We start from the raw sequence: 27,452 nt of genomic DNA, 5'->3' as shown, positions 1-27,452 counted from the left end.
GAAGAGAAGAACAGAAGAAGAAAGATGAAAGAAGAGAAGAGGGGTGAACAGAAGAAGAGAAGGTGTGAACAGAAGAAGTGAAGAGGGGTGAACAGAATTAGAGAAGGTGTGAACAGAAGAAGTGAAGTGGGGAGAACAGAAGAAGAGAAGTGAACAGAAGAGAAGAGGGGAGAACAGAAGAAGAGAAGAGGGGGGAACAGAAGAAGGGAAGAGGGGTGAACAGAAGAAGAGAAGAGGTGTGAACAGAAGAGAAGAGGGGTGAACAGAAGAAGAGAAGGTGTGAACAGAAGAAGTGAAGTGGGGAGAACAGAAGAAGAGAAGTGAACAGAAGAGAAGAGGGGAGAACAGAAGAAGAGAAGAGGTGTGAACAGAAGAGAAGAGGTGTGAACAGAAGAGAGAAGAGGTGTGAACAGAAGAAGAGAAGAGGGGTGAACAGAAGAAGAGAAGAGGGGTGAACAGAAGAAGAGAAGAGGGGAGAACAGAAGAAGAGAAGAGGGGTGAACAGAAGAAGAGAAGAGGGGTGAACAGAAGAAGAGAAGAGTGTTGAACAGAAGAAGAGAAGAGTGTTGAACAGAAGAAGAGAAGAGGGGTGAACAGAAGAAGAGAAGAGGGGTGAACAGAAGAAGAGAAGAGGGGTGAACAGAAGAAGAGAAGAGGGGTGAACAGAAGAAGAGAAGAGGGGAGAACAGAAGAAGAGAAGAGGGGTGAACAGAAGAAGAGAAGGTGTGAACAGAAGAAGTGAAGAGGGGTGAACAGAAGAAGAGAAGTGAACAGAAGAGAAGAGGGGAGAACAGAAGAAGAGAAGTGAACAGAAGAGAAGAGGGGAGAACAGAAGAAGAGAAGAGGGGTGAACAGAAGAAGGGAAGAGGGGTGAACAGAAGAAGGGAAGAGGTGTGAACAGAAGAAGTGAAGAGTGGTGAACAGAAGAAGAGAAGAGGGGTGAACAGAAGAAGAGAAGAGGGGTGAACAGAAGAAGAGAAGAGGGGTGAACAGAAGAAGAGAAGAGGGGTGAACAGAAGAAGAGAAGAGGGGTGAACAGAAGAAGAGAAGAGGGGTGAACAGAAGAAGAGAAGAGGGGTGAACAGAAGAAGAGAAGAGGGGTGAACAGAAGAAGAGAAGAGGGGAGAACAGAAGAAGAGAAGAGGGGTGAACAGAAGAAGAGAAGGTGTGAACAGAAGAAGTGAAGAGGGGTGAACAGAAGAAGAGAAGAGGGGTGAACAGAAGAAGAGAAGAGGGGAGAAAATAAGAAGAGAAGAGGGGTGAACAGAAGAAGAGAAGGGTGAACAGAAGAGAAGAGGGGAGAACAGAAGAAGAGAAGAGGGGTGAACAGAAGAAGAAGAGAAGAGGGTGAACCAAAGAAGAGAAGAGGGGTGAACAGAAGAAGAGAAGAGGGGTGAACAGAAGAAGAGAAGAGGTGAACAGAAGAAGAGAAGAGGGGTGAACAGAAGAAGAGAACAGAGGGGTGAACAGAAGAAGAGAAGAGGGGAGAAAGAAGAAGAGAAGAGGGGGGTGAAGGTGAACAGAAGAAGAGAAGAGGTGTGAACAGAAGAAGAGAAGAGGGTGAACAGAAGAAGAGAAGAGGGGTGAACAGAAGAAGAGAAGAGAAGAGGGAGAAAAGAAGAAGAGAAGAGGGGTGAACAGAAGAAGAGAAGAGGTGTGAACAGAAGAAGAGAAGAGGTGTGAACAGAAGAAGAGGAGAGGGGTGAACAGAAGAAGAGAAGAGGGGAGAAAAGAAGAAGAGAAGAGGGGAGAAAAGAAGAAGAGAAGAGGGGTGAACAGAAGAAGAGAAGAGGTATGAACAGAAGAGAAGAGGTGAAAAGAAGAAGAGAAGAGGTGTGAACAGAAGAAGAGAAGAGGGGTGAACAGAAGAAGAGAAGAGGGGTGAACAGAAGAAGAGAAGAGGGGAACAGAGAAGAACAGAAGAAGAGAAGAGGGGTGAACAGAAGAAGAGAAGAGGGGTGAACAGAAGAAGAGAAGCGGGGAGAACAGAAGAAGAGAAGAGGGGTGAACAGAAGAAGAGAAGAGGGGTGAACCGAAGAAGAGAAGTGAACAGAAGAGAAGAGGGGAGAACAGAAGAAGAGAAGAGGGGTGAACCGAAGAAGAGAAGAGGGTGAACCAAAGAAGAGAAGAGGGGTGAACAGAAGAAGAGAAGAGGGGTGAACCGAAGAAGAGAAGAGGGGTGAACCGAAGAAGAGAAGAGGGGTGAACCGAAGAAGAGAAGAGGGGTGAACAGAAGAAGAGAAGAAGGGTGAACAGAAGAGGGGAGAAGGGAAGAAGAGAATGTCTTTCATAGATCCAGACCTCTCTTGGGGACAGTCTTTCATGGAGCGAGGGAGGGAGGGAGGGAGGGAGGGAGGGAGGGAGGGAGGGAAGGAAGGAAGGGAGGGAGGGATAATAACTCACTTGTGTCCCAGGTGTTTGAGAAAGTATCCTAGGACTTTGAGGGACTGGACTCTGATGCTCTCAGTCTTCGAGGCCAGCAGCTTGTACATCACCCTGGAACAGGACAGGAGACATATGAGTCACATGTAGACATGTTAATGATTGTGTCCCCTATGGGCTCTGGTCATAGTGCACTATAAAGGGAATGGAGTGGTGGGACGCAGACAATGAAACCAGGCTGAACTAGTGGGGTGTGCAGGGAAAGACCTCCCTGTCTGTGTTGAGTCTGTGTGTCGGAGTGACAACTAAATGATTTTCCTGATCAAAACTGAGCCATTCCATTTCCTGCAGTGAAGATTCTGAGAACTCCGCAGGAGTCAGTGGCTGATATACATGTATATTTCATAGAATACACAGGGCATACAGTATGTTTGATCATCAGTGTATGAAATAAAAATGAATATGTTAATATCATATCATTTCTATGTAGATTTCTTCTTACAGAATATGTGAATTATTCAACAGGTATCATGTAGATTCACAACACTGGCTCCAGTGTTAGAGATGTGATGTTATTACATGCATCAACAGAAAGGGGGCTTTGTTCCCCAGGGGCTGTGTGTGTGTACCGTATGCCGTTCCTCTGGTCGAAAGCTGGAATCATGGAGGCTGGGTGTTCTGACATCAGAGCCACTACCAGCTGAAGAACATCATGGATATTATCATCCTAGAGAGAGAGAGAGAGAGAGAGAGAGAGAGAGAGAGAGAGGAATTAGAAAAATAAAGAAGGAGAGAGGGATAGAGAAAGGGAGAGAGAGGGGGGTGAGAGATGGAGAGGGAGAGAGAAATGGAGAGAGGGGGTGAGAGATGGAAGGGATAGAGAAAGAGAGAGAGGGGTGAGAGATGGAGAGGGATAGAGAAAGGGAGAGAGAGGGGGTGAGAGATGGAGAAGGATAGAGGAAGGAGAGAGAGGGGGTGAGAGATGGAGAGGATAGAGAAAGGGAGAGAGGGGGGTGAGAGATGGAGAGGGATAGAGAAAGGGGAAGAGGGGGGGAGAGAGGGGAGGGAGAGGGGGAGAGAGAGAGGGATAGAGAAGGGAGAGAGAAGGGTGAGAGATGGAGGGATAGAGGAAGGAGAGAGAGGGGGGTGAGAGATGGAGAGGGATAGAGGAAGGGGAGAGAGAGGGGGTGAGAGATGGAGAGGGATAGAGGAAGGAGAGAGAGGGGGTGAGAGATGGAGAGGGATAGAGAAAGGGAGAGAGAGGGGTGAGAGATGGAGAGGGATAGAGGAAGAGAGAGAGGGGGTGAGAGATGGAGAGGGATAGAGGAAGGGAGAGAGAGACGGTGAGGGTGGAGAGGGATAGAGGAAGGGAGAGAGAGGAGGGTGAGAGATGGAGAGGGATAGAGGAAGGGAGAGAGAGGGGGTGGAGAGATGGAGAGGGATGAGAGATGGAAGGGATAGAGAAGGAGAGAGAGGGGTGAGAGATGGAGAGGGATAGAGGAAGGGAGAGAGAGGGGGTGAGAGATGGAGAGGGATAGAGGAAGGGAGAGAGAGAGGGGGGAGAGATGGAGAGGGATGAGGGAGAGGAAGGAGAGAGGGGGGTGAGAGATGGAAGGGAGAGGAGGGAGAGGGGGGTGAGAGATGGAGAGGGATAGAGGAAGGGAGAGAGAGGGGGTGAGAGATGGAGAGGGATAGAGGAAGGGAGAGAGGGGGAGGATGGAGAGGGATAGAGGAAGGGAGAGAGAGGGGTGAGAGATGGAGAGGGATAGAGGAAGGGAGAGAGGGGGTGAGATGGAGAGGGATAGAGGAGAAGGGAGAGAGGGGGTGAGAGATGGAGAGGGATAGAGGAAGGAGAGAGGGGGTGAGAGATGGAGAGGGATAGAGGAAGGGAGAGAGGGGTGAGAGATGGAGAGGGATAGAGGAAGGGAGAGAGAGGGGGTGAGAGATGGAGAGGGATAGAGGAAGGGAGAGAGGGGGTGAGAGATGGAGAGGGATAGAGGAAGGAGAGAGAGGGGGTGAGAGATGGAGAGGGATAGAGGAAGGGAGAGGGGGTGAGAGATGGAGAGGGATAGAGGAAGGAGAGAGGGGTGAGAGATGGAGAGGGATAGAGGAAGGGAGAGGGGGGGTGAGAGATGGAGAGGGATAGAAAAGGGAGAGAGAGGGGGTGAGAGATGGAGAGGGATAGAGGAAGGAGAGAGAGGGGGTGAGAGATGGAGAGGGATAGAGGAAGGGGAGAGAGAGGGGAGAGATGGAGAGGGATAGAGAAGGGAGAGAGGGAGATGGAGAGGGATAGAGGGTGAGAGATGGAGAGGGATAGAGGAAGGGAGAGAGAGGGGGTGAGAGATGGAGAGGGATAGAGGAAAGGGAGAGAGAGGGGGTGAGAGAGGAGAGGGATAGAGGAGGGAGAGAGAGGGGGTGAGAGATGGAGAGGGATAGAGGAAGGGAGAGAGAGGGGGTGAGAGATGGAGAGGGATAGAGGAAGGGGAGAGAGAGGGGGTGAGAGATGGAGAGGGATAGAGGAAAGAGAGAGAGATGGAGAGGGTGAGAGATGGAGAGGGATAGAGGAAGGGAGAGAGGGGTGGGAGAGGGATAGAGGAAGGAGAGAGAGGGGGTGAGAGGAGGGATAGAGGAAGGAGAGATGGAGGGAGAGGGATAGAGATGAAGAGGAAGGGGAGAGAGAGGGGGATGAGAGATGAGAGATGGAGAGGGGAGGAAGGGATATGGAGAGGGAAGGAAGGGAGAGAGGGGGTGAGAGATGGAGAGGGATAGAGGAAGGGGAAGGAGATGGAGAGGGATAGAGGAAGAGATGGATGGAGGGATAGAGGAAGGAGAGAGAGGGGGGTGAGAGATGGAGAGGGATAGAGAAGGGAGAGGGGTGAGAGATGGAGAGGGATAGAGGAAGGGAGAGAGAGGGATAGGAGGGGGTGAGAGATGGAAGGGAGAAAGGGAGAGAGAGGGGGGTGAGAGATAGAGGAAGGAGAGATGAGAGAGAGAGGGATAGAGAGGAAGAGAGGGGGTGAGAGAGAGGGGGTGAGAGAGAGATGAGAGATGGAGGGATAGAGGAAGGGAGAGAGAGGGGGGTGAGAGATGGAGAGGGATAGAGAGAAGGGGGTGAGAGATGGAGAGAGAGGGGGGTGAGATGGAGAGGGATAGAGGAAGAGGGGGTGAGAGATGGAGAGGGAAGAGGAAGGGAGAGAGAGGGGGTGAGAGATGGAGAGGGATAGAGGAAGGAAGGAGGGATAGAGGAAGAGGGTGAGCAATGGAGAGGGATAGAGGAAGGGAGAGAGAAGGGTGAGAGATGGAGAGGGATAGAGGAAGGGAGAGGGGGGTGAGAGATGGAGAGGGATAGAGGAAGGAGAGAGAGGGGGTGAGAGATGGAGAGGGATAGAGGAAGGGAGAGAGGGGGTGAGAGATGGAGAGGGATAGAGGAAGGGAGAAAGGGGGGTGAGAGATGGAGAGGGATAGAGAGGGGAGGGGGTGAGAGAAGGATAGAGGAGAGAGAGAGGGGTAGAGAGGGATGGAGAGGGATGGAGAGGGATAGAGGAAGGGAGAGAGAGGGGGTGAATGGAGAGGGATAGAGGAAGGGAGAGAGGGGAGAGGGAGAGGGGGGTAGAGATGGAGAGATGGATGGAGGGATAGAGGAAGGGAGAGAGAGGGGAGATGGAGAGGGATAGAGGAAGGGAGATGAGATGGAGGGATAGAGGAAGGGAGAGAGGGGGAAAGATGGAAGGGAGAGAGAGAGATGGAGAGGGATGAAGAGATGAGATGGAGGGATAGGAAGGAAGAGAGATGGAGAGGGAGAGAGAGAGGGGGTGAGAGGGGATAGAGGAAGGGAGAGAGAGGGGGTGAGAGATGGAAGAGGAGGGAAGGGAGGGGGTGGAGATGGAGAGGGATAGAGGAAGGGGAGAGAGGGGGGTGAGATGGAGAGGGAAGGGAAGAGAGAGGGGGTGAGAGATGGAGAGGGATAGAGGAAGGGAGAGAGGGGGTGAGAGATGGGGGATAGAGGAAGGGGAGAGGGGGGTGAGATGGAGAGGGATAGGGGGTGAGAGATGGAGAGGGATAGAGGAAGGGAGAGAGAGGGGGTGAGAGATGGAGAGGGATAGAGGAAGAGAGAGAGAGGAGAGGGATAGAGGAAGGGAGGAGAGATGGAGAGGGATAGGGAGAGAGGGGGTGAGAGATGGAAGGATAGAGAGAGAGGGGGTGAGAGATGGAGATGGAGAAGGAGAGAGGGGGTGAGAGATGGAAGGGAGAGAGAGAGGGGGTGAGAGATGGAGATGGAGAGGGATAGAGGAAGGGAGAGAGAGAGGAAGGAGAGAGAGAGGGGGTGAGAGATGGAGAGGGATAGAGGAAGGGAGAGAGAGGGGGATGGAGGATGAGGAGATGGAGGAGGGAGAGGATAGAGGAAGGGAGAGGATAGAGGAAGGGAGGAGGGATAGAAGGAGAGAGAGAGGGGGTGAGAGATGGAGGATAGAGGAAGGGAGAGAGAGGGGGTGAGAGATGGAGAGGGATAGAGAGGGATGAGAGATGGGAAGGGATAGAGGAAGGGAGAGAGATGGGGGTGAGAGATGGAGAGGGGAGAGAGAGGATAGAGGAGAGGGATAGAGGAGGGAGAGGGGGTGAGAGATGGAGAGGGATAGAGGAATGGAGAGGGAGAGGAAGGAGAGGGGGTGAGAGATGGAGAGGGATGAGAGAGAGGGGGGTGAGAGATGGAGAGGGATAGAGGAAGGGAGAGAGAGGGGGGTGAGAGATGGAGAGGGATAGAGGAAGGGAGAGAGGGGGTGAGAGATGGAGGGAGGATGAGAGAGGAAGGGAGGAAAGAGAGAGAAGGGGGTGAGAGATGGAGAGGGATAGAGGAAGAGAGAGAGAGGGGGTGAGAGATGGAGAGGGATAGAGGAAGGGAGAGAGAGGGGTGAGAGATGGAGAGGGATAGAGGAAGGGAGAGAGAGGGGTGAGAGATGGAGAGGGATAGAGGAAGGAGAGAGAGGGGGTGAGCAGATGGAGAGGGATAGAGGAAGGGAGAGAGAGGGTGAGAGATGGAGAGGGATAGAGGAAGGGAGAGAGAGAGGGGGTGAGAGATGGGAGGGAGGAAGGGATAGAGGAAGGGAGAGATGGAGAGGGATAGGGAAGGAGAGATGAGGGGGTGAGGGATAGGGAGGAAGGGAGAGAGAGGGGGTGAGAGATGGAGAGGATAGAGGAAGGGAGAGAGGGGGGTGAGAGATGGAGAGGAGGGATAGAGGAAGGGAGAGAGGGGGGTGAGAGATGGAGAGGGATAGAGGAAGGGAGAGAGAGGGGGTGAGAGATGGAGAGGGATAGAGGAAGGGAGAGAGAGGGGGTGAGAGATGGAGAGGGATAGAGGAAGGGAGAGAGAGGGGGTGAGAGATGGAGAGGATAGAGGAAGGGGAGAGGGGGGAGAGATGGAGAGGGATAGAGGAAGGGAGAGAGGGGGTGAGAGATGGAGAGGGATAGAGGAAGGAGAGAGAGGGGTGAGAGATGGAGAGGGATAGAGGAAGGAGAGAGAGGGGGTGAGAGATGGAGAGGGATAGAGGAAGGGGGTGAGAGATGGAGAGGGATAGAGGAAGGGAGAGAGAGGGGGTGAGAGATGGAGAGGGATAGAGGAAGGGGAGAGAGAGGGGGTGAGAGATGGAGAGGGATAGAGGAAGGGAGAGAGAGGGGGGTGAGATGGAGAGGGATAGAGGAAGGAGGAAGGGGGAGAGATGGAGAGGGATAGAGGAAGGGAGAGAGAGAGGGAGGGGATGGAGAGGATAGGAAGGGAGAGAGGGGGTGAGAGATGGAGAGGGATAGAGGAAGGGAGAGAGAGGGGGTGAGAGATGGAGAGGGATAGAGAAAGGGAGAGAGAGGGGGTGAGAGATGGAGAGGGATAGAGGAAGAGAGAGAGGGGGGTGAGAGATGGAGAGGGATAGAGGAAGGGAGAGAGAGGGGGTGAGAGATGGAGAGGGATAGAGGAAGGGAGAGAGAGGGGGTGAGAGATGGAGAGGGATAGAGGAAGGAGAGAGAGGGGTGAGAGATGGAGAGGGATAGAGAAAGGGAGAGAGAGGGGGTGAGAGATGGAGAGGGATAGAGGAAGGAGAGAGAGGGGGTGAGAGAGGAGAGGGATAGAGGAAGGAGAGAGAGACAGGGGTGAGAGGGGGTGGAGAGGGATAGAGGAAGGGAGAGAGAGGAGGGTGAGAGATGGAGAGGGATAGAGGAAGGGAGAGAGAGGGGGTGAGCGATGGAGAGGGATAGAGGAAGGGAGAGAGAGGGGGTGAGCGATGGAGAGGGATAGAGGAAGGGAGACAGGGAGAGAGATGGAGAGATTATAGCTCCATACAGTAGATGGACAGACCATCATCAATGGACAGACCTCACAACCCTACACAACTACAGCTCCTGAGTGGTGCAGTGGTCTAAGACACAGTGCAAGAGCTGTCACTGCAGTCCCTGGTTCGAAACCAGGCTAAATCCCATCCGGCCGTGATTCTGAAGGAGCTGCACAATTGGCCCAGCGTATTCAGGGTTTGGCCAGGATAAGACGTCATTATAATGAAGAATTTGTTCTTAACTGACTTGCCAAGTTAAATAACGGTAAAAACTATTTATTTTTTAACAGCACAGAACCATGGGGGCTTGAAACTCACCTCATGCATGGTTAGCAGGTAGTTCAGGATACTCTGCAGCTCATCTTCCTTCACACCTCGGTCCTAAGAAATGACACATACGTTTTCACACTGACCAAAGAAACAATGTGTTCCTACTATTAACAGAAACAGATGGGAAACTGCCTTAGATTGCTTAGTAAACACTGGCAGGTCTGCTATATACTGAAGCTAACGCCAGAGTGTTTGTATGCCAGTATCCAGGAGATAAATGTAGGCATGAGCTATGCTGTTGATGGATAATGATTCTAATTTTGGAACCAGTTGACAAATGCTGGTTTGTGAAATTACTATAATATTGCAGCACGTTCAGTGTTCGTTCCCCAGTCTCCTGTTGTTGTTTACAGTGATGTAAAGTTTAAACACATCTGAGGAGGAACCAGACTCTCTGCAGGAACAGATTGGAAGTTAATTGCTGTTTGAGCTGTGTGTGTGTGTGTGTGTGTGTGTGTGTGTGTGTGTGTGTGTGTGTGTGTGTGTGTGTGTGTGTGTGTGTGTGTGTGTGTGTGTGTGTGTGTGTGTGTGTGTGTGTGTGTGTGTGTATGCATGTAGCTGATGCTGTTCAGGATTAGTAGCCAGTTTATTTTCCCTCCGTTGTTTAAATTCTGCTTATTTCCGTTGTGGCCCCAGGCTGCAGGCCTAGGCTGCTGGGGGTGGTAGTTGAGGCAGAAATGGAGCCTGCTGTCATGTTGTTGAAGCTAAGCAATTGATTTGAACACGACACGGGCGGACCTGAACTTGCATGCTGATTGGACCATAATGGTTCCAGAGCAATTACCCATGATGCCTTTCTGGTGGAGATAAACTGTTTTGGTGCGGAGGTGCATGTATGTGTGTGTGTGTGTGTGTGTGCAGTACCTTGAGGATGAGTTGTTTGAGGAACAGCAACATGAAAGCCCTGAGAGAGATGATCTCCTGCTGGGTGGGCCTTGGACCATCTGAGGACAAACACAGACCGAATCACTGGGATCAGTAACGTGCACACACACATACACACAAGTCTGATGTTGACTTCACATCTCAGAGACGATCCATCGCTATCAGAAATGTACAGAGCGCAGTACAAGTCAACAGGGTGCTGTATGCATAACTCTGCCAAACCCAGATGACTGACCAGATATGAGATATGACACGTTATAGACGGTTGGTTATTGATTACAGCTGCTGCCCAGCACTATGCTCAGGACTCGGCGGTCCCGTTCTGTGAGATTGTGTGGCCTACCACTTCACGGCTGAGCCGTTGTTGCTCCTACACATTTCCACTTCACAATAACAGCACTTACAGTTGACCACGGCCACTCTAGCAGGGCAGAAATTTGACAAACTGACTTGTTGGAAAGGTGGCATCCTATGACGGTGCCATATTGAAAGTCACCGAGCTCTTCAGTAAGGCCATTCTACTGTCAATGTTTGTCTATGGAGATTGCATGGCTGTGTGCTGCATTTTATACATCTGTCAGCAACGGTTGTGGCTGAAATAGCCGAATCCACTCATTTGAAAGGTTGTCAACATACTGTTCTACATATAGTGTACGTGGACAGGTTTCTGCCACAGAGAGATCAATAACACCAAGCTTTCATTTACACAAGACATATGAGAATGTATCTCCCAGAGTGAGGATAGTCCTCTGCTGTCAGACACAATGTAACACAACATCTGACTGTCCTGTTTCCCCTCAGAAATCAATGGAAGCCCTTCAACACAGGCTCCCTCAGCTCCTTGTCAGACTGATTAATAGAGAGCCATCTGAGAACACAGTACAGGGACAGAACAAGTCGTAGATAACAGCATCCTTAACAACACAGCTGCATCAACATGCTGCATCCAACTTAATCACAACCAATTACATTCATGGACTGTTGATCCTCAGGCTCTCATTGGTTGGTTCAGTCAACCTGACCCAGGCGTATTGGGCAGGAGGAGTAAAGGTTCACTTTATTGATAAATGATTTATGTTTGTGTTATTAATGCAGAAATCCTTTTTCTCCTCCTCGCTACAGTGAGTCAGTGTGACTCGACTGGTAATTAATCCATAGCAATCATGACAGTGTGCTTCCTACACACATCCTATTATAGAGACTTAGGAAATTGAACTAATTTTACTTTCACCCTTGGCTTGGTTCAGATAAAGCAGGCAGTAATAGCTTTGGATAATATTTCACAGGTTGATCAATACTCTATGTTTTCACTGGGAGGATACACAGGTTCTCAGCCATGTGCAAGATGAGACAATATTGTCTGTGTCCAAAATGGCACCCTAATCCTTATAGTGCCCTATAGGGCTCTGGTCAAAGTAGTGCACTACGTAGGGAATAGGGTGCCACTTGGAATGTAGAAAATATTGTTACGGCTCTTTTCCAAATGGATCAGTTCCAGACGCTGGGAGTGTGACCTGAAATTAGAAATGTGACTTCAGAGGATGTGACTACATAAGAGGAGCAGGACCAACAGACTGTGTGTCTAACAGAATAATTCAGAGAGAGACAGAGCACGAGAGCGAGAATGAGAGAGAGAGTGCAAGGGTGAGAGAGAGAGATTGTGTGTGTGTGCAAGCGCATGTTAGGGATTGAGAGAAATTGAGCCTGCACTGCAGTGGCTGTGTTTGAGAGGTTGATGCATTGGTTTAATTTGATGGCTCTCTATTTACAGACTCCCAGAGAAACCAGCAGCAACATTTCCAGAGACAAAGTGTGTCTGCGTCCCAAATGGCACCTTATTACCTACATTCCATTCCATACATAGTCCACTACTTTTTACCTAAGGGCCCTGGTCAAAAGTAGTGGACTATATAGGGAATAGTGTGCCATTTGGGATGTAGCCAGAGTGTACCTGCAGCAGCAGCTCTGTTTCAACCACCATCTCTTTGTTCTTATAATTGAACACTTGATTATCTACTAGCTCTCTCCCGATCTCCCTTTCCCTTTATCTCTCTCCCATTCCCTCTCCCTATCTACAGGCAACACCAGAATGCTCTGAGACAAAGGAAAATCAGATCTAATGGAAATAGAAGGATCATAACGTAACCTCAACAAACAGAACATGGCTACTAACCTCAACAAACAGAACATGGCTACAAACCTCAACAAACAGAACATGGCTACGAACCTCAACAAACAGAATGTGGCTACGAACCTCAACAAACAGAACGTGGCTACTAACTTCAACAAACAGAACATGGCTACGAACTTCAACAAACAGAACATGGCTACGAACTTCAACAAACAGAACATGGCTACGAACTTCAACAAACAGAACATGGCTACGAACCTCAACAAACAGAACATGGCTACGAACTTCAACAAACAGAACATGGCTACTAACTTCAACAAACAGAACATGGCTACGAACTTCAACAAACAGAACATGGCTACGAACTTCAACAAACAGAATATGGCTACGAACCTTAACAAACAGAACATGGCTACGAACTTCAACAAACAGAACATGGCTACGAACTTCAACAAACAGAACATGGCTACTAACTTCAACAAACAGAACATGGCTACGAACTTCAACAAACAGAACATGGCTACGAACTTCAACAAACAGAACATGGCTACTAACTTCAACAAACAGAACATGGCTACTAACTTCAACAAACAGAACATGGCTACTAACTTCAACAAACAGAACATGGCTACTAACTTCAACAAACAGAATATGGCTACGAACCTCAACAAACAGAACATGGCTACTAACTTCAACAAACAACATGGCTACGAACTTCAACAAACAGAATATGGCTGAGAACCTTAACAAACAGAATATGGCTACGAACTTCAACAAACAGAACATGGCTACGAACTTCAACAAACAGAACATGGCTACGAACTTCAACAAACAGAACATGGCTACGAACTTCAACAAACAGAACATGGCTACTAACTTCAACAAACAGAACATGGCTACTAACTTCAACAAACAGAACATGGCTACGGACTTCAACAAACAGAACATGGCTACGAACTTCAACAAACAACATGGCTACGGACTTCAACAAACAGAACATGGCTACTAACTTCAACAAACAGAACATGGCTACGAACCTCAACAAACAGAACATGGCTACTAACTTCAACAAACAACATGGCTACGAACTTCAACAAACAGAATATGGCTACGAACCTTAACAAACAGAATATGGCTACGAACTTCAACAAACAGAACATGGCTACGAACTTCAACAAACAAAACATGGCTACGAACTTAAACAGTACATGGCTACGAACCTCAACAAACAGTACATGGCTACGAACTTCAACAAACAGAACATGGCTACTAACTTCAACAAACAGAACATGGCTACGAACTTCAACAAACAGAACATGGCTACGAACTTCAACAAACAGAACATGGCTACGAACTTCAACAAACAGAACATGGCTACGAACCTCAACAAACAGAACATGGCTACTAACTTCAACAAACAGAACATGGCTACGAACTTCAACAAACAGAACATGGCTACGAACTTCAACAAACAGAACATGGCAACTAACTTCAACAAACAGAACATGGCTACGAACTTCAACAAACAGAACATGGCTACGGACTTCAACAAACAGAACATGGCTACGGACTTCAACAAACAGAACATGGCTACGAACTTCAACAAACAACATGGCTACGAACTTCAACAAACAGAACATGGCTACGAACCTCAACAAACAGAACATGGCTACTAACTTCAACAAACAGAACATGGCTACGAACTTCAACAAACAGAACATGGCTACGAACTTCAACAAACAGAACATGGCTACTAACTTCAACAAACAGAACATGGCTACGAACTTCAACAAACAGAACATGGCTACGGACTTCAACAAACAGAACATGGCTACGGACTTCAACAAACAGAACATGGCTACGAACTTCAACAAACAACATGGCTACGGACTTCAACAAACAGAACATGGCTACTAACTTCAACAAACAGAACATGGCTACGAACCTCAACAAACAGAACATGGCTACTAACTTCAACAAACAACATGGCTACGAACTTCAACAAACAGAATATGGCTACGAACCTTAACAAACAGAATATGGCTACGAACTTCAACAAACAGAACATGGCTACGAACTTCAACAAACAAAACATGGCTATGAACCAACAAACAGAACATGGCTACGAACCTCAACAAACAGAACATGGCTACGAACTTCAACAAACAGAACATGGCTACTAACTTCAACAAACAGAACATGGCTACGAACTTCAACAAACAGAACATGGCTACGGACTTCAACAAACAGAACATGGCTACGGACTTCAACAAACAGAACATGGCTACGAACTTCAACAAACAACATGGCTACGGACTTCAACAAACAGAACATGGCTACTAACTTCAACAAACAGAACATGGCTATGAACCTCAACAAACAGAACATGGCTACTAACTTCAACAAACAACATGGCTACGAACTTCAACAAACAGAATATGGCTACGAACCTTAACAAACAGAATATGGCTACGAACTTCAACAAACAGAACATGGCTACGAACTTCAACAAACAAAACATGGCTACGAACCTTAAACAGTACATGGCTACGAACCTTAACAAACAGTACATGGCTACGAACTTCAACAAACAGAACATGGCTACTAACTTCAACAAACAGAACATGGCTACGAACTTCAACAAACAGAACATGGCTACGAACTTCAACAAACAGAACATGGCTCAACAAACAGAACTTCAACAAACAGAACATGGCTCAACAAACAGAACCTCAACAAACAGAACATGGCTACTAACTTCAACAAACAGAACATGGCTACTAACTTCAACAAACAGAACATGGCTACGAACCTCAACAAACAGAACATGGCTACGAACTTCAACAAACAGAACATGGCTACTAACTTCAACAAACAGAACATGGCTACGAACTTCAACAAACAGAACATGGCTACGAACTTCAACAAACAGAATATGGCTACGAACCTCAACAAACAGAACATGGCTACGAACTTCAACAAACAGAACATGGCTACGAACTTCAACAAACAGAACATGGCTACGAACTTCAACAAATATCTTATACACTAGTACTGTTTGTCTCACTGTTTTTGCAACACATACTAAAGCAAAACAGGCCATGACATTAGTAAGAACAACCAAAACAAGCAATCTATAACACAATATCTATTATTCATCAACATCAGTAAAAACTGCCCAGAATGTCCAAACCCTTCCCCAGATCAGAATAGAAACGTAGCAGAACGTTCCAGAGCTGTCTATATATAAAACTCTCCCTTCAACAGACAAACACACTCAGTATCCTACTTCACATAGATATGTACTGTAGCTCTCCTCAATATTTCATATAGGACTAGTCTGTAGCTCTGGCAACATTCTTCAGCCTACTGCTGATTAATGTTCATGCTGCTTGCTGTTTTCTGGGCTTCATGAGCAATCATTAACCATGTGAACTCTGTCAATAGAGGCTAAGCTGCTGCATCAACTATTCATTACACAGTTAATACACATCTACTTCCTCTGTGGAATAAACTGCACTTCTCTCCTGTGGTTACGTCCAAATGGCACCCTATTCCTTACATAGTGCACTTCTTTTGCCTGGAGCCCTATAGGATGCCATTTGAGACAAAGACCAGGTTCATCAGCACTGTTCTAACCTGACCTGTAGGATACATACAGTACAGCTTCCAACCATAAACTGTAGGTCTGTATCAGAACCTGGCCCTCGGAGCCTTCTAAATAGTTTCAGAGAGGAAAAAGCTGAGAGAGGAAGAAGACATGACAGTTCAGGGGGATATTGACTTCCAACACAGCAGACAGCCGCCTCATGGCAGCCTGTTACTACACAGAGAGGAGATGCCTGTCATCTCTGGACCTGTGGTGTGTGAGTGGTGTGTGAGTGGTGTGTGAGTGTTTACCCAGTCCTTTAGGTGTAATGCCACTGCTGGCCTCAGGGTTACAGGTCCAGTAGTAGTACTTCAGACTGTGCATCAGCTGCAGCACAGTCCCAATACGACGGATGGTGTTGTAGATGGTTGCTGTGCCGATAAACTCTGCAGACAGGTATGTGTACAGAGAGAGCTGGACCTGAGGGGAGAGTACACACACGCATGAATGCGTGCACACACACACACAAACAAACAAACCATGAACCTATACCCAGTGATTCTACATGAATATCGCTATCAGGTATAATCATTTATAACCCACTCCAGGCTGCTCAAAGTATTACATTAAGGCTGTGAACGGAATTAAAGAGGTTCAAGCTGAGCTGAGCCCATCACCCTCCATGCAGGTGTAGAACAGAGAGCGAGACAGGCTGCTGTGGCTCACCATACATCACACTCATTAGAACCCACTATAATAGCCTCCTCTCATCACCCCCCTCTATCCTCTCTCTCCGTCTCTCCGCTGTGCTCTGTTCAGGCTCATTAATACAGCCTCTGTAATTAGCAATAGACTGGACTATAATCCTACACAGTCCCTCTACAGCTTTTACTCTGTCTAACGGAGAGGAGATATCTAAAAGTGCTCCAACCCAGTTCTCTCCCTCCTCTCTCTCTCTCATCGGCATGACGTAACATTGAACATATTGCCAAAGTTTACTTTGGAGATTTACAATATTAACATAATTAAAATAATAATAATCAATATCGTCCACGGGAACACAGTAACAACAATCTCTCTCGCTCTCTCTCTGCTCAATGTGAGAGGAGTGTGTGTGGGGGTCTGAGGACGGCCTCCAGAGACTCTCTCAACCACAACTCCTGAGACATTTTTCCCCTCAGCTGTTGTGTGTTTATTCATAAGAGCCACCAGCAGCGGTGTCAGTGAGGAGAATGGATTCTCCACACAACCCAGCTCCTCTGATCCGCCTCATCCACTTCTTCACGGGTAATTATGTGTTTTCACTCTTTGACTTTCCATACTTATCAGGGTTGAGGAGCTGATTGTGACAGCAGGCAGTAAACCTGAGTCAGTGGTGCAGCCTTCAATATAGAGGAGAAAATGTCCACTAATATCAGGACCCTGTTGTGTTACATAATGGATCATGGTAGAAGTGAGTAACGCTCTAAACAGTCTTCAGTGAGTCAGAACTCAGATGGGTTACCATGGAGCTACCTGGACCCAGTGGAACCAGATTGGGTGGGGGTGTGGGGATGGAGCTTACCATGGTGGGGGTGTCGGGCAGGGCTTACCTTGGCGGGGGTGTGTATCCAGATGGCTGCGTTGAACAGGATGTGGTCACAGAGCTGTTTGAGGAGTGGCGCTCCATGGGTTAACCCATCCAGGTACTTAGCGAAGGACAGGAACTGCTCCAGGACCGCACGAGTGATGTGGACCCTGGAGGACTGAGGGCACAGGGAATGGTCAGACCACTGGATATTCAATCAATCAACCAACCTAGTCAACCAATCAATCAATCAATAATAATAAGCCAACCATAGAGTTGAATAGTTCACTTGCCTGTTTTAGCATGGGCAGTGCCATCGAGGAGTTTCACAATTTTGAAGTAATCAACTGGGATGTATAGACATTTCACCAAACAAGCCAAGTTTGAGAGCATTTGACTGAGCATCCAGGAGTCTTTCTGTTATTATTGTTGTCTGTCAAAATGTCTCCTGACCAGGTACAGGTAGTCTCTCCTAATATTCTAGCTGTGATCTAAACCAGATGGTAGGATGGTGTGAGTGTGTGAGAGTTGGCAGCGGGAGGGAGAGGAGAGAAAGAGAGAGAGACAGAGAGAGAGAGAGGGATAAAGTGCTTCCCCCGTCGGGCCCCTGTTACAGCCACCTGTTCCTGGCCCTGAGATCTGGGCTCTGCTGGACTCTGATGGATAGATGTCAGGATGCTACAGGACAGTCTGTCTGCATCCAAAAAGGCCCCATAGGGCTCTGGTCAAAGAAGTGCACTATGTTGGGAATAGGATGCCATTTTGGATACAGCCTGACAGCGGCTGGCTGGGGAAGCAGTGAGACGACATTCCCTTCAAAACACAAAGTGGATTCTTCTTCCAAATCTCTTCCTCACCTCTGTGCCTCTCTGCTCTGTTCTTTGATCTGTGGTTTGATCTTATCAGTCCGAGGCCTACTGGGCTCCATGTTTCAAACAGCATTACACAGTCCGTCTGACTGGCTGATGCCCTGTTGTGTCCCTGTCTGTTTCAGAACCATGGATCTAATTCTGATCCTTTTCTGATATCCTTGGACTGAGAGTGAGGAGTAAAGAGGCTTTTGAACTACAGAATATTAAGGGACATTGGTTGAAAGATATCAATCTATAAATAACTGTCATCAGCCGTTGCCTGGCACACCATAGAAAGTAAGAACGGGAAAACTTAAATTGCACTCTACTCCCTATATAGTGCACTACCTTTTGACCAGAGCTCTATTAGTGTCATGCCCTGACCATAGAGAGCCCTCGGGGTTCTCTATGGTGTAATAGGTCAGAGCGGGACTAGGGGGGTTTTCTAGTTATTATAGTTCTATGTTGGTGTGTGAGTATGGTTCCCAATTGGAGGCAGCTGAATATCGTTGACTCTAATTGGGGATCATACTTAGTGTGTCCCTTTTACCACCTGCGTTGTGGGATATTGTTTTGTTTAGTGCCTATGTGCGCTACGTACTGCACGTTCGTTAGTTCTTTGTTGTTTTTAAGTTTCACTGTAATAAATATGTGGAACTCTACTCACGCTGTGCCTTGGTCCACTTATTTAAACGATGATCGTGACAATTAGGCCAAACCAAACCCTGTAGATTTGGTCAACTGTAGTGCACTATATGGGGAATAGCGTGCCATTTGAGGTACAAGGTATGATGTATTGATTTAATTGATTGATTTTGATTGATTGGATCATTAAAAACCCATATAGACACAACATCAAAGCAAAGCAGGACATACATTCAAAACTATGGAAGATGACAAAGAGTCTTGCCTTATCTCCAGTGTGCTTTATGGTTTAGGTTAGAGTTTCTACCTTCTCCAGCAGAAACCCGATTACAAGGAATCCTTTCCCTCCCAGCATCTGTTCCTGCATCGCCACTGAGCTCTTCAACAGGTCAACCAGGAACACCAGGAGGGTGGCACTGCAACACACACACACACAGGTTTATAAGGATATGGACACACATCAGGAGGTGTGCAGGAGTACGCAAATAAAAAGCCAAATGTGTCAAAATGTAGATAAATTGCTCCTCTACTGTGCAATACCATCATTATATCATACAGTATGGTGGTCCTGGGGCTGTCTGTGTCTCAGTGTAGATTCTCCTTTACCATCTCTAGGCGAACCTTGTTCCTCTGATTATCCTACCAGTCAGGTAGTCGAGAGGGAAAATTATACAAGGCAGCAGCAGAATTGGAGAGAGACAGACAGAGGATAGGCTAATTCAAGGTCATCTTCTGAGGAAGTCAGCAACAGCTAGAGACTGTATATCCTCACCCCCAGCTTCCAGCCTCATCTCCTAGCCCCAGACTCATCTCCTAGGCCCAGACTCATCTCCTAGGCCCAGACTCATCTCCTAGGCCCAGACTCATATCCTAGCCCCAGACTCATCTCCTAGGCCCAGACTCATCTGGCCCCAGCCTTCTCTCCTTGCCCCAGCTCCCTGCCTCATGTCCTAGCCCCAGACTCATCTCCTAGTCCCAGCGCCTAGCCTCATCTCCTAGCCCCAGCCTTCTCTCCTAGCCCCTGCCTCATCTCCTAGTTCCAGCCTCATCTCCTACCCCCAGCCTTCTCTCCTAGCCCCTGCCTCATCTCCTAGCCCCAGCCTCATCTCCTAGTTCCAGCCTTCTCTCCTAGCCCCAGCCTTCTCTCATAGCTTCACCCCCAGCATCATCTCCCAGCCCCAGCCTCATCTCCTAGCCCCAGCCTTCTCTCCTAGCCCAGCCTAATCTCCTAGCCCAGCCTTCTCTCCTAGCCCAGCCTAATCTCCTAGCCCCAGCCTTCTCTCCTAGCCCAGCCTAATTTCCTAGCCCAGCCTAATCTCCTAGCCCAGCCTTCTCTCCTAGCCCCAGCCTAATCTCCTAGCCCCAGCCTTCTCTCCTAGCCCAGCCTAATCTCCTTAGCCCCGCCTTCTCTCCTAGCCCCAGCCTCCTCCTAGCCCAGCCTAATCTCCTAGCCCAGCCTTCTCTCCTAACCCCAGCCTAATCTCCTAGCCCAGCCTAATCTCCTAGCCCAGCCTTCTCTCCTAGCCCCAGCCTCATCTCCTAGCCCCAGCCTCATCTCCTTGCCCAGCCTAATCTCCTAGCCCAGCCTTCTCTCCTAGCTCCAGCCTCATCTCCTAGTTGCAGCCTTCTCTCCTAGCCCCAGCCTAATCTCCTAGCCCCAGCCTTCTCTCCTAGCCCAGCCTAATCTCATAGCCCAGCCTAATATCATAGCCCCAGCCTAATCTCCTAGCCCCTGCTCCAAACCTCATATTGTAGCCCCAGCCCATCCTAGTCCTTTTATCAGTCTCTAATCCCAAAGACATGGTGTCCTCTGAGAAGAAGTGGAGGGGCTGTTTACTGCTGCATTGGGGTCAGTTACTGTCTTCGTAGTGGGTCCCTCAGTTAAAGCCTGTCCTGGCAGAGTGACTGTGTCTTGGCAGTATGACAGAGGCTCTCTCTGACACTCGCTAATCCTCTTTCCTCCCATCCTCCAGAGGGACTCTCTCCAGGCCCAGACACATCACAAGGACACAGTGATGAGCACACAGCTCTGCAGGACAAGAGCCAGTGTAGTGGGGAGAGATGATGACCACCTTAGACTCTGGACACAGACTACGTATGCAACTGGCTGGCGACAGCACACCGTGTTCTCAATCACAATCAATGGCTTTAATTAAATTCAACAGGCTTTATTGGCATGGGAAACATATGTTTACATTGCCAAAGCAAGTGAAATAAACAATACAAAATTAACAGTTTCAAAGGAATAGAGACATTTCAAATGTCATATTATGTCTATATACAGTGTTGTAACAATGTGCAAATGGTTAAAGTACAAAAGGGGGAAATAAAAAACATAAATATGGGTTGTATTTACATGGGTGTTTGTTCTTCATTGGTTGCCCTTTTCTTGTGGCAACAGTTCACAAATCGTGTTGCTGTTATGGCACACTGTGGTTTTTCACCCAACAGATGTGAATTTATCAAAATTGGACATGTTTTTGAATCTTTGTGGGTCTGTGTAATCTGATGGAAATACTGTATGTGTCTCTAATATGGTCATACATTTGGCAGGAGGTTAGGAAGTGAAGCTCAGCTTCCACCTCCTTTTGTGGGTAGTGTGCACATACTGTCTTCTCTTGGGGCGGCAGGTAGCCTAGTGGTTAGAGTGTAGAGGCGGCAGGTAGCCTAGTGGTTGAGCATTGGGCCAGTAACTGGAATGTTGCTGGATTGAATCCCTGAGCTGACAAGGTAAAAATATGTTGTTCTGCCCCTAAGCAAGGCAGTTAACCCACTGTTCCCCGGGCGCCGAAGACATGGATGTCAATTAAGGCACCTCTCTGGTTAAACGTGGAAAACACATTTCAGTTGAATACATTCATTTGGAAAACTCACTAGGTATCCCTCTTGAGAGCCAGGTCTGCCTATGGCGGCTTCTCTCAATAGCAAGGCTATGCTCACTGAGTCTGTACATAGTCAAAGCTTTCCTTCATTTTTTGGATCAGTCACAGTGATCAGGTATTCTGCCACTATGTACTCACTGTTTAGGGCCAAATAGCATTCCATGTTGCTCTGTTTTATTGGTCAATTCTTTCCGAAGTATCAAGTAATTATATTTTTGTCATGTTTTGGTTGGGTCTAATTGCGTTTCTGTCCTGGGGCTCTGTGGGGTCTGTTTATGTTTGTGAACAGAGCCCCAGGACCAGCTTGCTAAAGGGGACTCTTCTCTAGGTTAATTGGCTTTGTTATGGAAGGTTTGGGAATTGCTTCCTTTTAGGTGGTTGTAGAATCACTTTTTCCACATTTTGTTATGTTCCAGCCTTGTTCTAAAATGGATGAAATCACTTTTTCCTCATCAATCTACACAATACCCGAATAATGACAAAGCAAAAACAGGTTTGTAGAAATTTTTATAAATGTATGACACTACTATGTATGACACTTGGCGCACCTGTATTTGGAGAGTTTCTCCCATTCTTCTCTGCAGATTCTCTCAAGCTCTATCAGGTTGGATGGGGAACATTGCTGCACAGCTATTTTCAGGTCTCTCCAGAGACTCAAAGACTCAAAGACATTCAGAGATATGTCCCGAAGCCACTCCTGCATTATTTTGGCTGTGTGCTTAGGGTTGTTGTCCGGATGGAAAGTGAACCTTCGCCCCAGTCTGAGCTCCTGAGGGCTCTGGGGCAGGTTTTCATCAAGGATCTCTCTGTACTTTGCTGCGTTCATCTTTCCCTCGATCCTGACTAGTTTCCCAGTCCCTGCTGCTGAAAAACATCCCCACAGCATGATGCTGCCACCACCATGCGTCACCGTAGGGATGGTATTAGCCAGGTGATGAGTGTTGTCTGGTTTCCTCCAGACGTGACGCTTGGCATTCAGGCCAAAGAGTTCAATCTTGGTTTCATCAGACCAGAGAATCTTGTTTCTCATTGTCTGAGAGTGCTTTAGGTGCCTTTTGGCAAACTCCAAGTGGGCTGTCATGTGCCTTTTATTGAGGAGTGGCTTCCGTCTGGCCACTCTACCAGAAAGGCCTGATTGGTAGAGTGATGCAGAGATGGTTGTCCTTCTGGAAAGTTCTCCCATCTCCACAGAACAACTCTGTCAGAGTGACTACTGGGTTCTTGGTCACCTCCTTGACCAAGGCCCTTCTCCCCCAATTGCTCAGTTTGGCCAGGTGTCCAGCTCTAGGAAGAGTCTTGGTGGTTCCACACTTCTTCCATTTAACAATGGTGGAGGCCACTGTGTTCTTGGGGACCTTCAATGCTGCCAAAAAAAAAGATCTGTACCTTGACACAATCCTGTCTCAGAGTTCTACTGACAATTCCTTCGAGCTACATTTGCAAACATTTCTAAAAACCTGCTTTCACTTTGTCATTATGGGGTATTGTGTGTAGATTGATCTGGAATTATTTTTATTCAATCCATTTTATAATAAGCCTGTGGAAAAAGTGAAGGGGTCTGAATACTTTCCAAATGCACTGTATATGTTGAAGAGGGTGGGGCTCAAGCTGTATCCCTGTCTCACCCCACAGCCCTGTGGAAAGAAATGTGTCCGTTTTTTGCCAATTTTAACTGCACACTTGTTGTTTGTGTACATGGATTTTATAATGTTGTATGTTTTACCTCCAACACCGCTTTCCATCAATTTGTATAGCAGACCCTCATGAAATTGCCTTTGTTTTGGTTTGTTTGTTCGTCTATTAGAGTGTGCAGGGTGAATACGTGATCTGTCATATGGTAATTTGGTAAAAAGCTCATTTGACATTTGCTCAGTGCATTGTTTTCACTGAGGAAATGTACGAGTCTGCTATTAATGATAATGCAGAGGATTTTCTCAAGGTTGCTGTTGACGCATATCCCCCAGTAGTTATTGGGGTCAAAATTGTATCCACTTTAATGGATTGGGGTGATCAGTCCTTGGTTCCAAATATTGGGGAAGATGCCAGAGCTGAGGATGATGTTAAAGAGTTTAAGTATAGCCAATTGGAATTTGTGGTCTGTATATCTTATAATCTCCTTCAGGATACCATCAACACCACAGGACTTTATGGTTTGGAGGGTTTGTATTTTGTTCTATAGTTTATTCAATCTAGAGAAATAACCATGTTTTACCATTTCAAAGAGGGAGGTACATCCTTGCTCGCACCTTCAACCCTGGGCAGGACATTCCCATGAAGTACAGGAGAAGCCATTTGGTTCCCTCCGCCCTCAAGGTTGAAAGCAATTCAAATTGGACCTGACCTTGTATTATTATCATGTTTGGAGAGCTCAAAGAGTTGAACAGTTTGATATGTCTTGTTGTACTGTACATGTTCTGATTGATGTCTTTTCAGAAAGACTGGTCAGAATTGTATGATTGACGGATCGCTTATCAGATAAAAGGGAAAAGGGAGGGGGATACCTAGTCAGTTTTACAACTGAACGCCTTCAACTGAAATGTGTCTTCCGCATTTAACCCAACCCCTCTGAATCAGAGAGGTGCGGGGTGCTGCTTTAATCAACATCCACGTCTTCGACGCCCAGGGAAAGGTGGGCTAACTGCCTTGCTCAGGGGCAGAACGACAGATTTTGACCTTGTCAGCTCTTGGATTCGACCCAGCAACCTTTCGGTTACTGGGCAGCTTCCTGGTGCCCTGTCGTTACACTAACATTTACGAGTTTGATAATTAGATTAAAATCCGGTTGTGATGTCCTTCCTTTTGTTTTCCCCCAGAAAAGTGCAAAGAAATGTTAATTCAGGTGATTTTATGTTTTACCAAGGATAAAAGATCGGAGTCTCTTTTGGTTCATCGAGGCCTTGTTTACAAGCTCAATGTGTGTACAGACACACATTAGACTTTTTCTCTTAGAGGTCATTCTAAAAGACCCATAGAAGTGTTATTTCTGTAACACATTTACCCTTTTTTATTCTGTATAATGTATTTCATTTATACTGTAATTGAGTGTTAATTCATTCGTGACTAATACATCTGTTAGTTGATTTGTGTAAATGCATTCCTCATTTATAGAGTAACTGTTTGATTTAATTTACGTTCACAATTTAGTAGGACAATCTGGAAATCTTAACTTTACAGAGTTAATTGTAGAGTTAAGCACACATCACATATCATATGTTTGGGTCCTAACTTTGCATCCCTGCGTTAAGGTTAAGTCATCAGTTAGTTTAGTGGTAGACTCACTAGAACAGGCAGTCACTCAGAGTTCACTAGCTGGCTTGGCTTGGCTGGTATGGGATGGAACACTACCCATCAGGCTTAACCCAGGGCAGGGCTGAGACTACACTACCCAGTAGGCTTAGCCCTGGCTGCACCAGATAGAGGGCCAGAGGCAGAGCAGAGCCTGACTCAGAGCTGCTGTGTGTGTGTGTTTCTCCCCAGTGTGGTCTCTGTCACTGAGCTAATTCAGGATTATGGCTGAGCTCTGATTGGAGCAGGGCTCAGTGGAGCGCTCTGATAAGGACAACGCTGGACCTTCAGGACAAGGATCAGCAGGGGTAAATTAGAACGTTGATTCTCAACATAGTAGAAGACTCAGACACTTACTTGAAGATGTCAGAAACTTCATGTACTCACCAGACGGTAGTCTCCAGCTGGGTCTCATGGTTCTGGTAGTTGGGCTGGTCATTGGGTTGATGGTAGTCCAGCTGGGAGAAGAGAGGGAACAGCACCTGGATCCCTCCTATTGAGTGGATGGCACTGTGGATGGAGTGGGTCACTATGGCCTTCACATCCTACCAGGGAACAATACAGTGTTAGTTTACTGTAACTTAATTAAACACATATTAAAAGGACATGGGGTGAGACTAACCTGTTTCATAAGGACATGGGGTGAGACTAACCTGTTTCATAAGGACATGGGGTGAGACTAACCTGTTTCATAAGGACATGGGGTGAGACTAACCTGTTTCATAAGGACATGGGGTGAAACTAACCTGTTTCATAAGGACATGGGGTGAGACTAACCTGTTTTATAAGGACATGGGGTGAGACTAACCTGTTTCATAAGGACATGGGGTGAGACTAACCTGTTTCATAAGGACATGGGGTGAAACTAACCTGTTTCATAAGGACATGAGGTGAGACTAACATGAGGTGAGACTAACCTGTTTCATAAGGACATGGGGTGAGACTGTTTAACCTAACCTGTTTCATAAGGACATGGGGTGAGACTAACCTGTTTCATAAGGACATGGGGTGAGACTAACCTGTTTCATAAGGACATGGGGTGAGACTAACCTGTTTCATAAGGACATGGGGTGAGACTAACCTGTTTCATAAGGACATGAGGTGAGACTAACCTGTTTCATAAGGACATGGGGTGAGACTAACCTGTTTCATAAGGACATGGGGTGAGACTAACCTGTTTCATAAGGACATGGGGTGAGACTAACCTGTTTCATAAGGACATGGGGTGAGACTAACCTGTTTCATAAGGACATGGGGTGAGACTAACCTGTTTCATAAGGACATGAGGTGAGACTAACCTGTTTCATAAGGACATGGGGTGAGACTAACCTGTTTCATAAGGACATGAGGTGAGACTAACCTGTTTCATAAGGACATGAGGTGAGACTAACCTGTTTCATAAGGACATGGGGTGAGACTAACCTGTTTCATAAGGACATGGGGTGAGACTAACCTGTTTCATAAGGACATGGGGTGAGACTAACCTGTTTCATAAGGACATGAGGTGAGACTAGACTAACCTGTTTCATAAGGACATGAGGTGAGACTAACCTGTTTCATAAGGACATGGGGTGAGACTAACCTGTTTCATAAGGACATGGGGTGAGACTAACCTGTTTCATAAGGACATGGGGTGAGACTAACCTGTTTCATAAGGACATGGGGTGAGACTAACCTGTTTCATAAGGACATGAGGTGAGACTAACCTGTTTCATAAGGACATGAGGTGAGACTAACCTGTTTCATAAGGACATGGGGTGAGACTAACCTGTTTCATAAGGACATGGAGAGACTAACCTGTTTCATAAGGACATGGGGTGAGACTAACCTGTTTCATAAGGACATGGGGTGAGACTAACCTGTTTCATACAGAGACATGGGGTGAGACTAACCTGTTTTATAAGGACATGAGACTAACCTGTTTTATAAGGAGACTAACCTGTTTTATAAGGACATGGGGTGAGACTAACCTGTTTCATAAGGACATAACCTGTTTCATAAGGACATGAGACTAACCTGTTTCATAAGGACATGAGGTGAGACTAACCTGTTTCATAAGGACATGAGGTGAGACTAACCTGTTTTATAAGGACATGAGGTGAGACTAACCTGTTTCATAAGGACATGGGGTGAGACTAACCTGTTTCATAAGGACATGGGGTGAGACTAACCTGTTTTATAAGGACATGAGGTGAGACTAACCTGTTTCATAAGGACATGGGGTGAGACTAACCTGTTTCATAAGGACATGGGGTGAGACTAACCTGTTTCATAAGGACATGAGGTGAGACTAACCTGTTTCATAAGGACATGAGGTGAGACTAACCTGTTTCATAAGGACATGGGGTGAGACTAACCTGTTTCATAAGGACAAAGACATGGGGTGAGACTAACCTGTTTATAAGGACATGGGGTGAGACTAACCTGTTTCATAAGGACATGGGGTGAGACTAACCTGTTTTTGAGACTAATAAGGACATGGGGTGAGACTAACCTGTTTCATAAGGACATGGGGTGAGACTAACCTGTTTCAAAAGGACATGGGGTGAGACTAACCTGTTTTATAAGGACATGAGGTGAGACTAACC

At 47.1% G+C, this 27,452-nt stretch overlaps 1 protein-coding gene across 1 annotated transcript in view; it reads right to left on the bottom strand.

The window, feature by feature from the left end:
• LOC115118987 (neurobeachin-like) overlaps nt 1–27,452 on the bottom strand; it is a 304,621-nt gene that overhangs the window by 257,490 nt on the left and 19,679 nt on the right. The window contains exons 5-12 of the mRNA XM_065024068.1: nt 25,252–25,409; nt 19,005–19,113; nt 17,227–17,379; nt 15,946–16,114; nt 9,894–9,973; nt 9,018–9,080; nt 3,012–3,109; nt 2,404–2,496 (exon numbers count right to left, since the gene is read on the bottom strand). Coding sequence (XP_064880140.1) covers nt 2,404–2,496; nt 3,012–3,109; nt 9,018–9,080; nt 9,894–9,973; nt 15,946–16,114; nt 17,227–17,379; nt 19,005–19,113; nt 25,252–25,409 — 923 coding nt within the window. The remainder of the gene's footprint in view (nt 1–2,403; nt 2,497–3,011; nt 3,110–9,017; nt 9,081–9,893; nt 9,974–15,945; nt 16,115–17,226; nt 17,380–19,004; nt 19,114–25,251; nt 25,410–27,452) is intronic.

This window comes from Oncorhynchus nerka, linkage group LG11, assembly GCF_034236695.1.
Source record: "Oncorhynchus nerka isolate Pitt River linkage group LG11, Oner_Uvic_2.0, whole genome shotgun sequence".
NCBI lineage: Eukaryota > Metazoa > Chordata > Actinopteri > Salmoniformes > Salmonidae > Oncorhynchus > Oncorhynchus nerka.
This window is presented reverse-complemented; position numbering and strand designations above follow the sequence as displayed.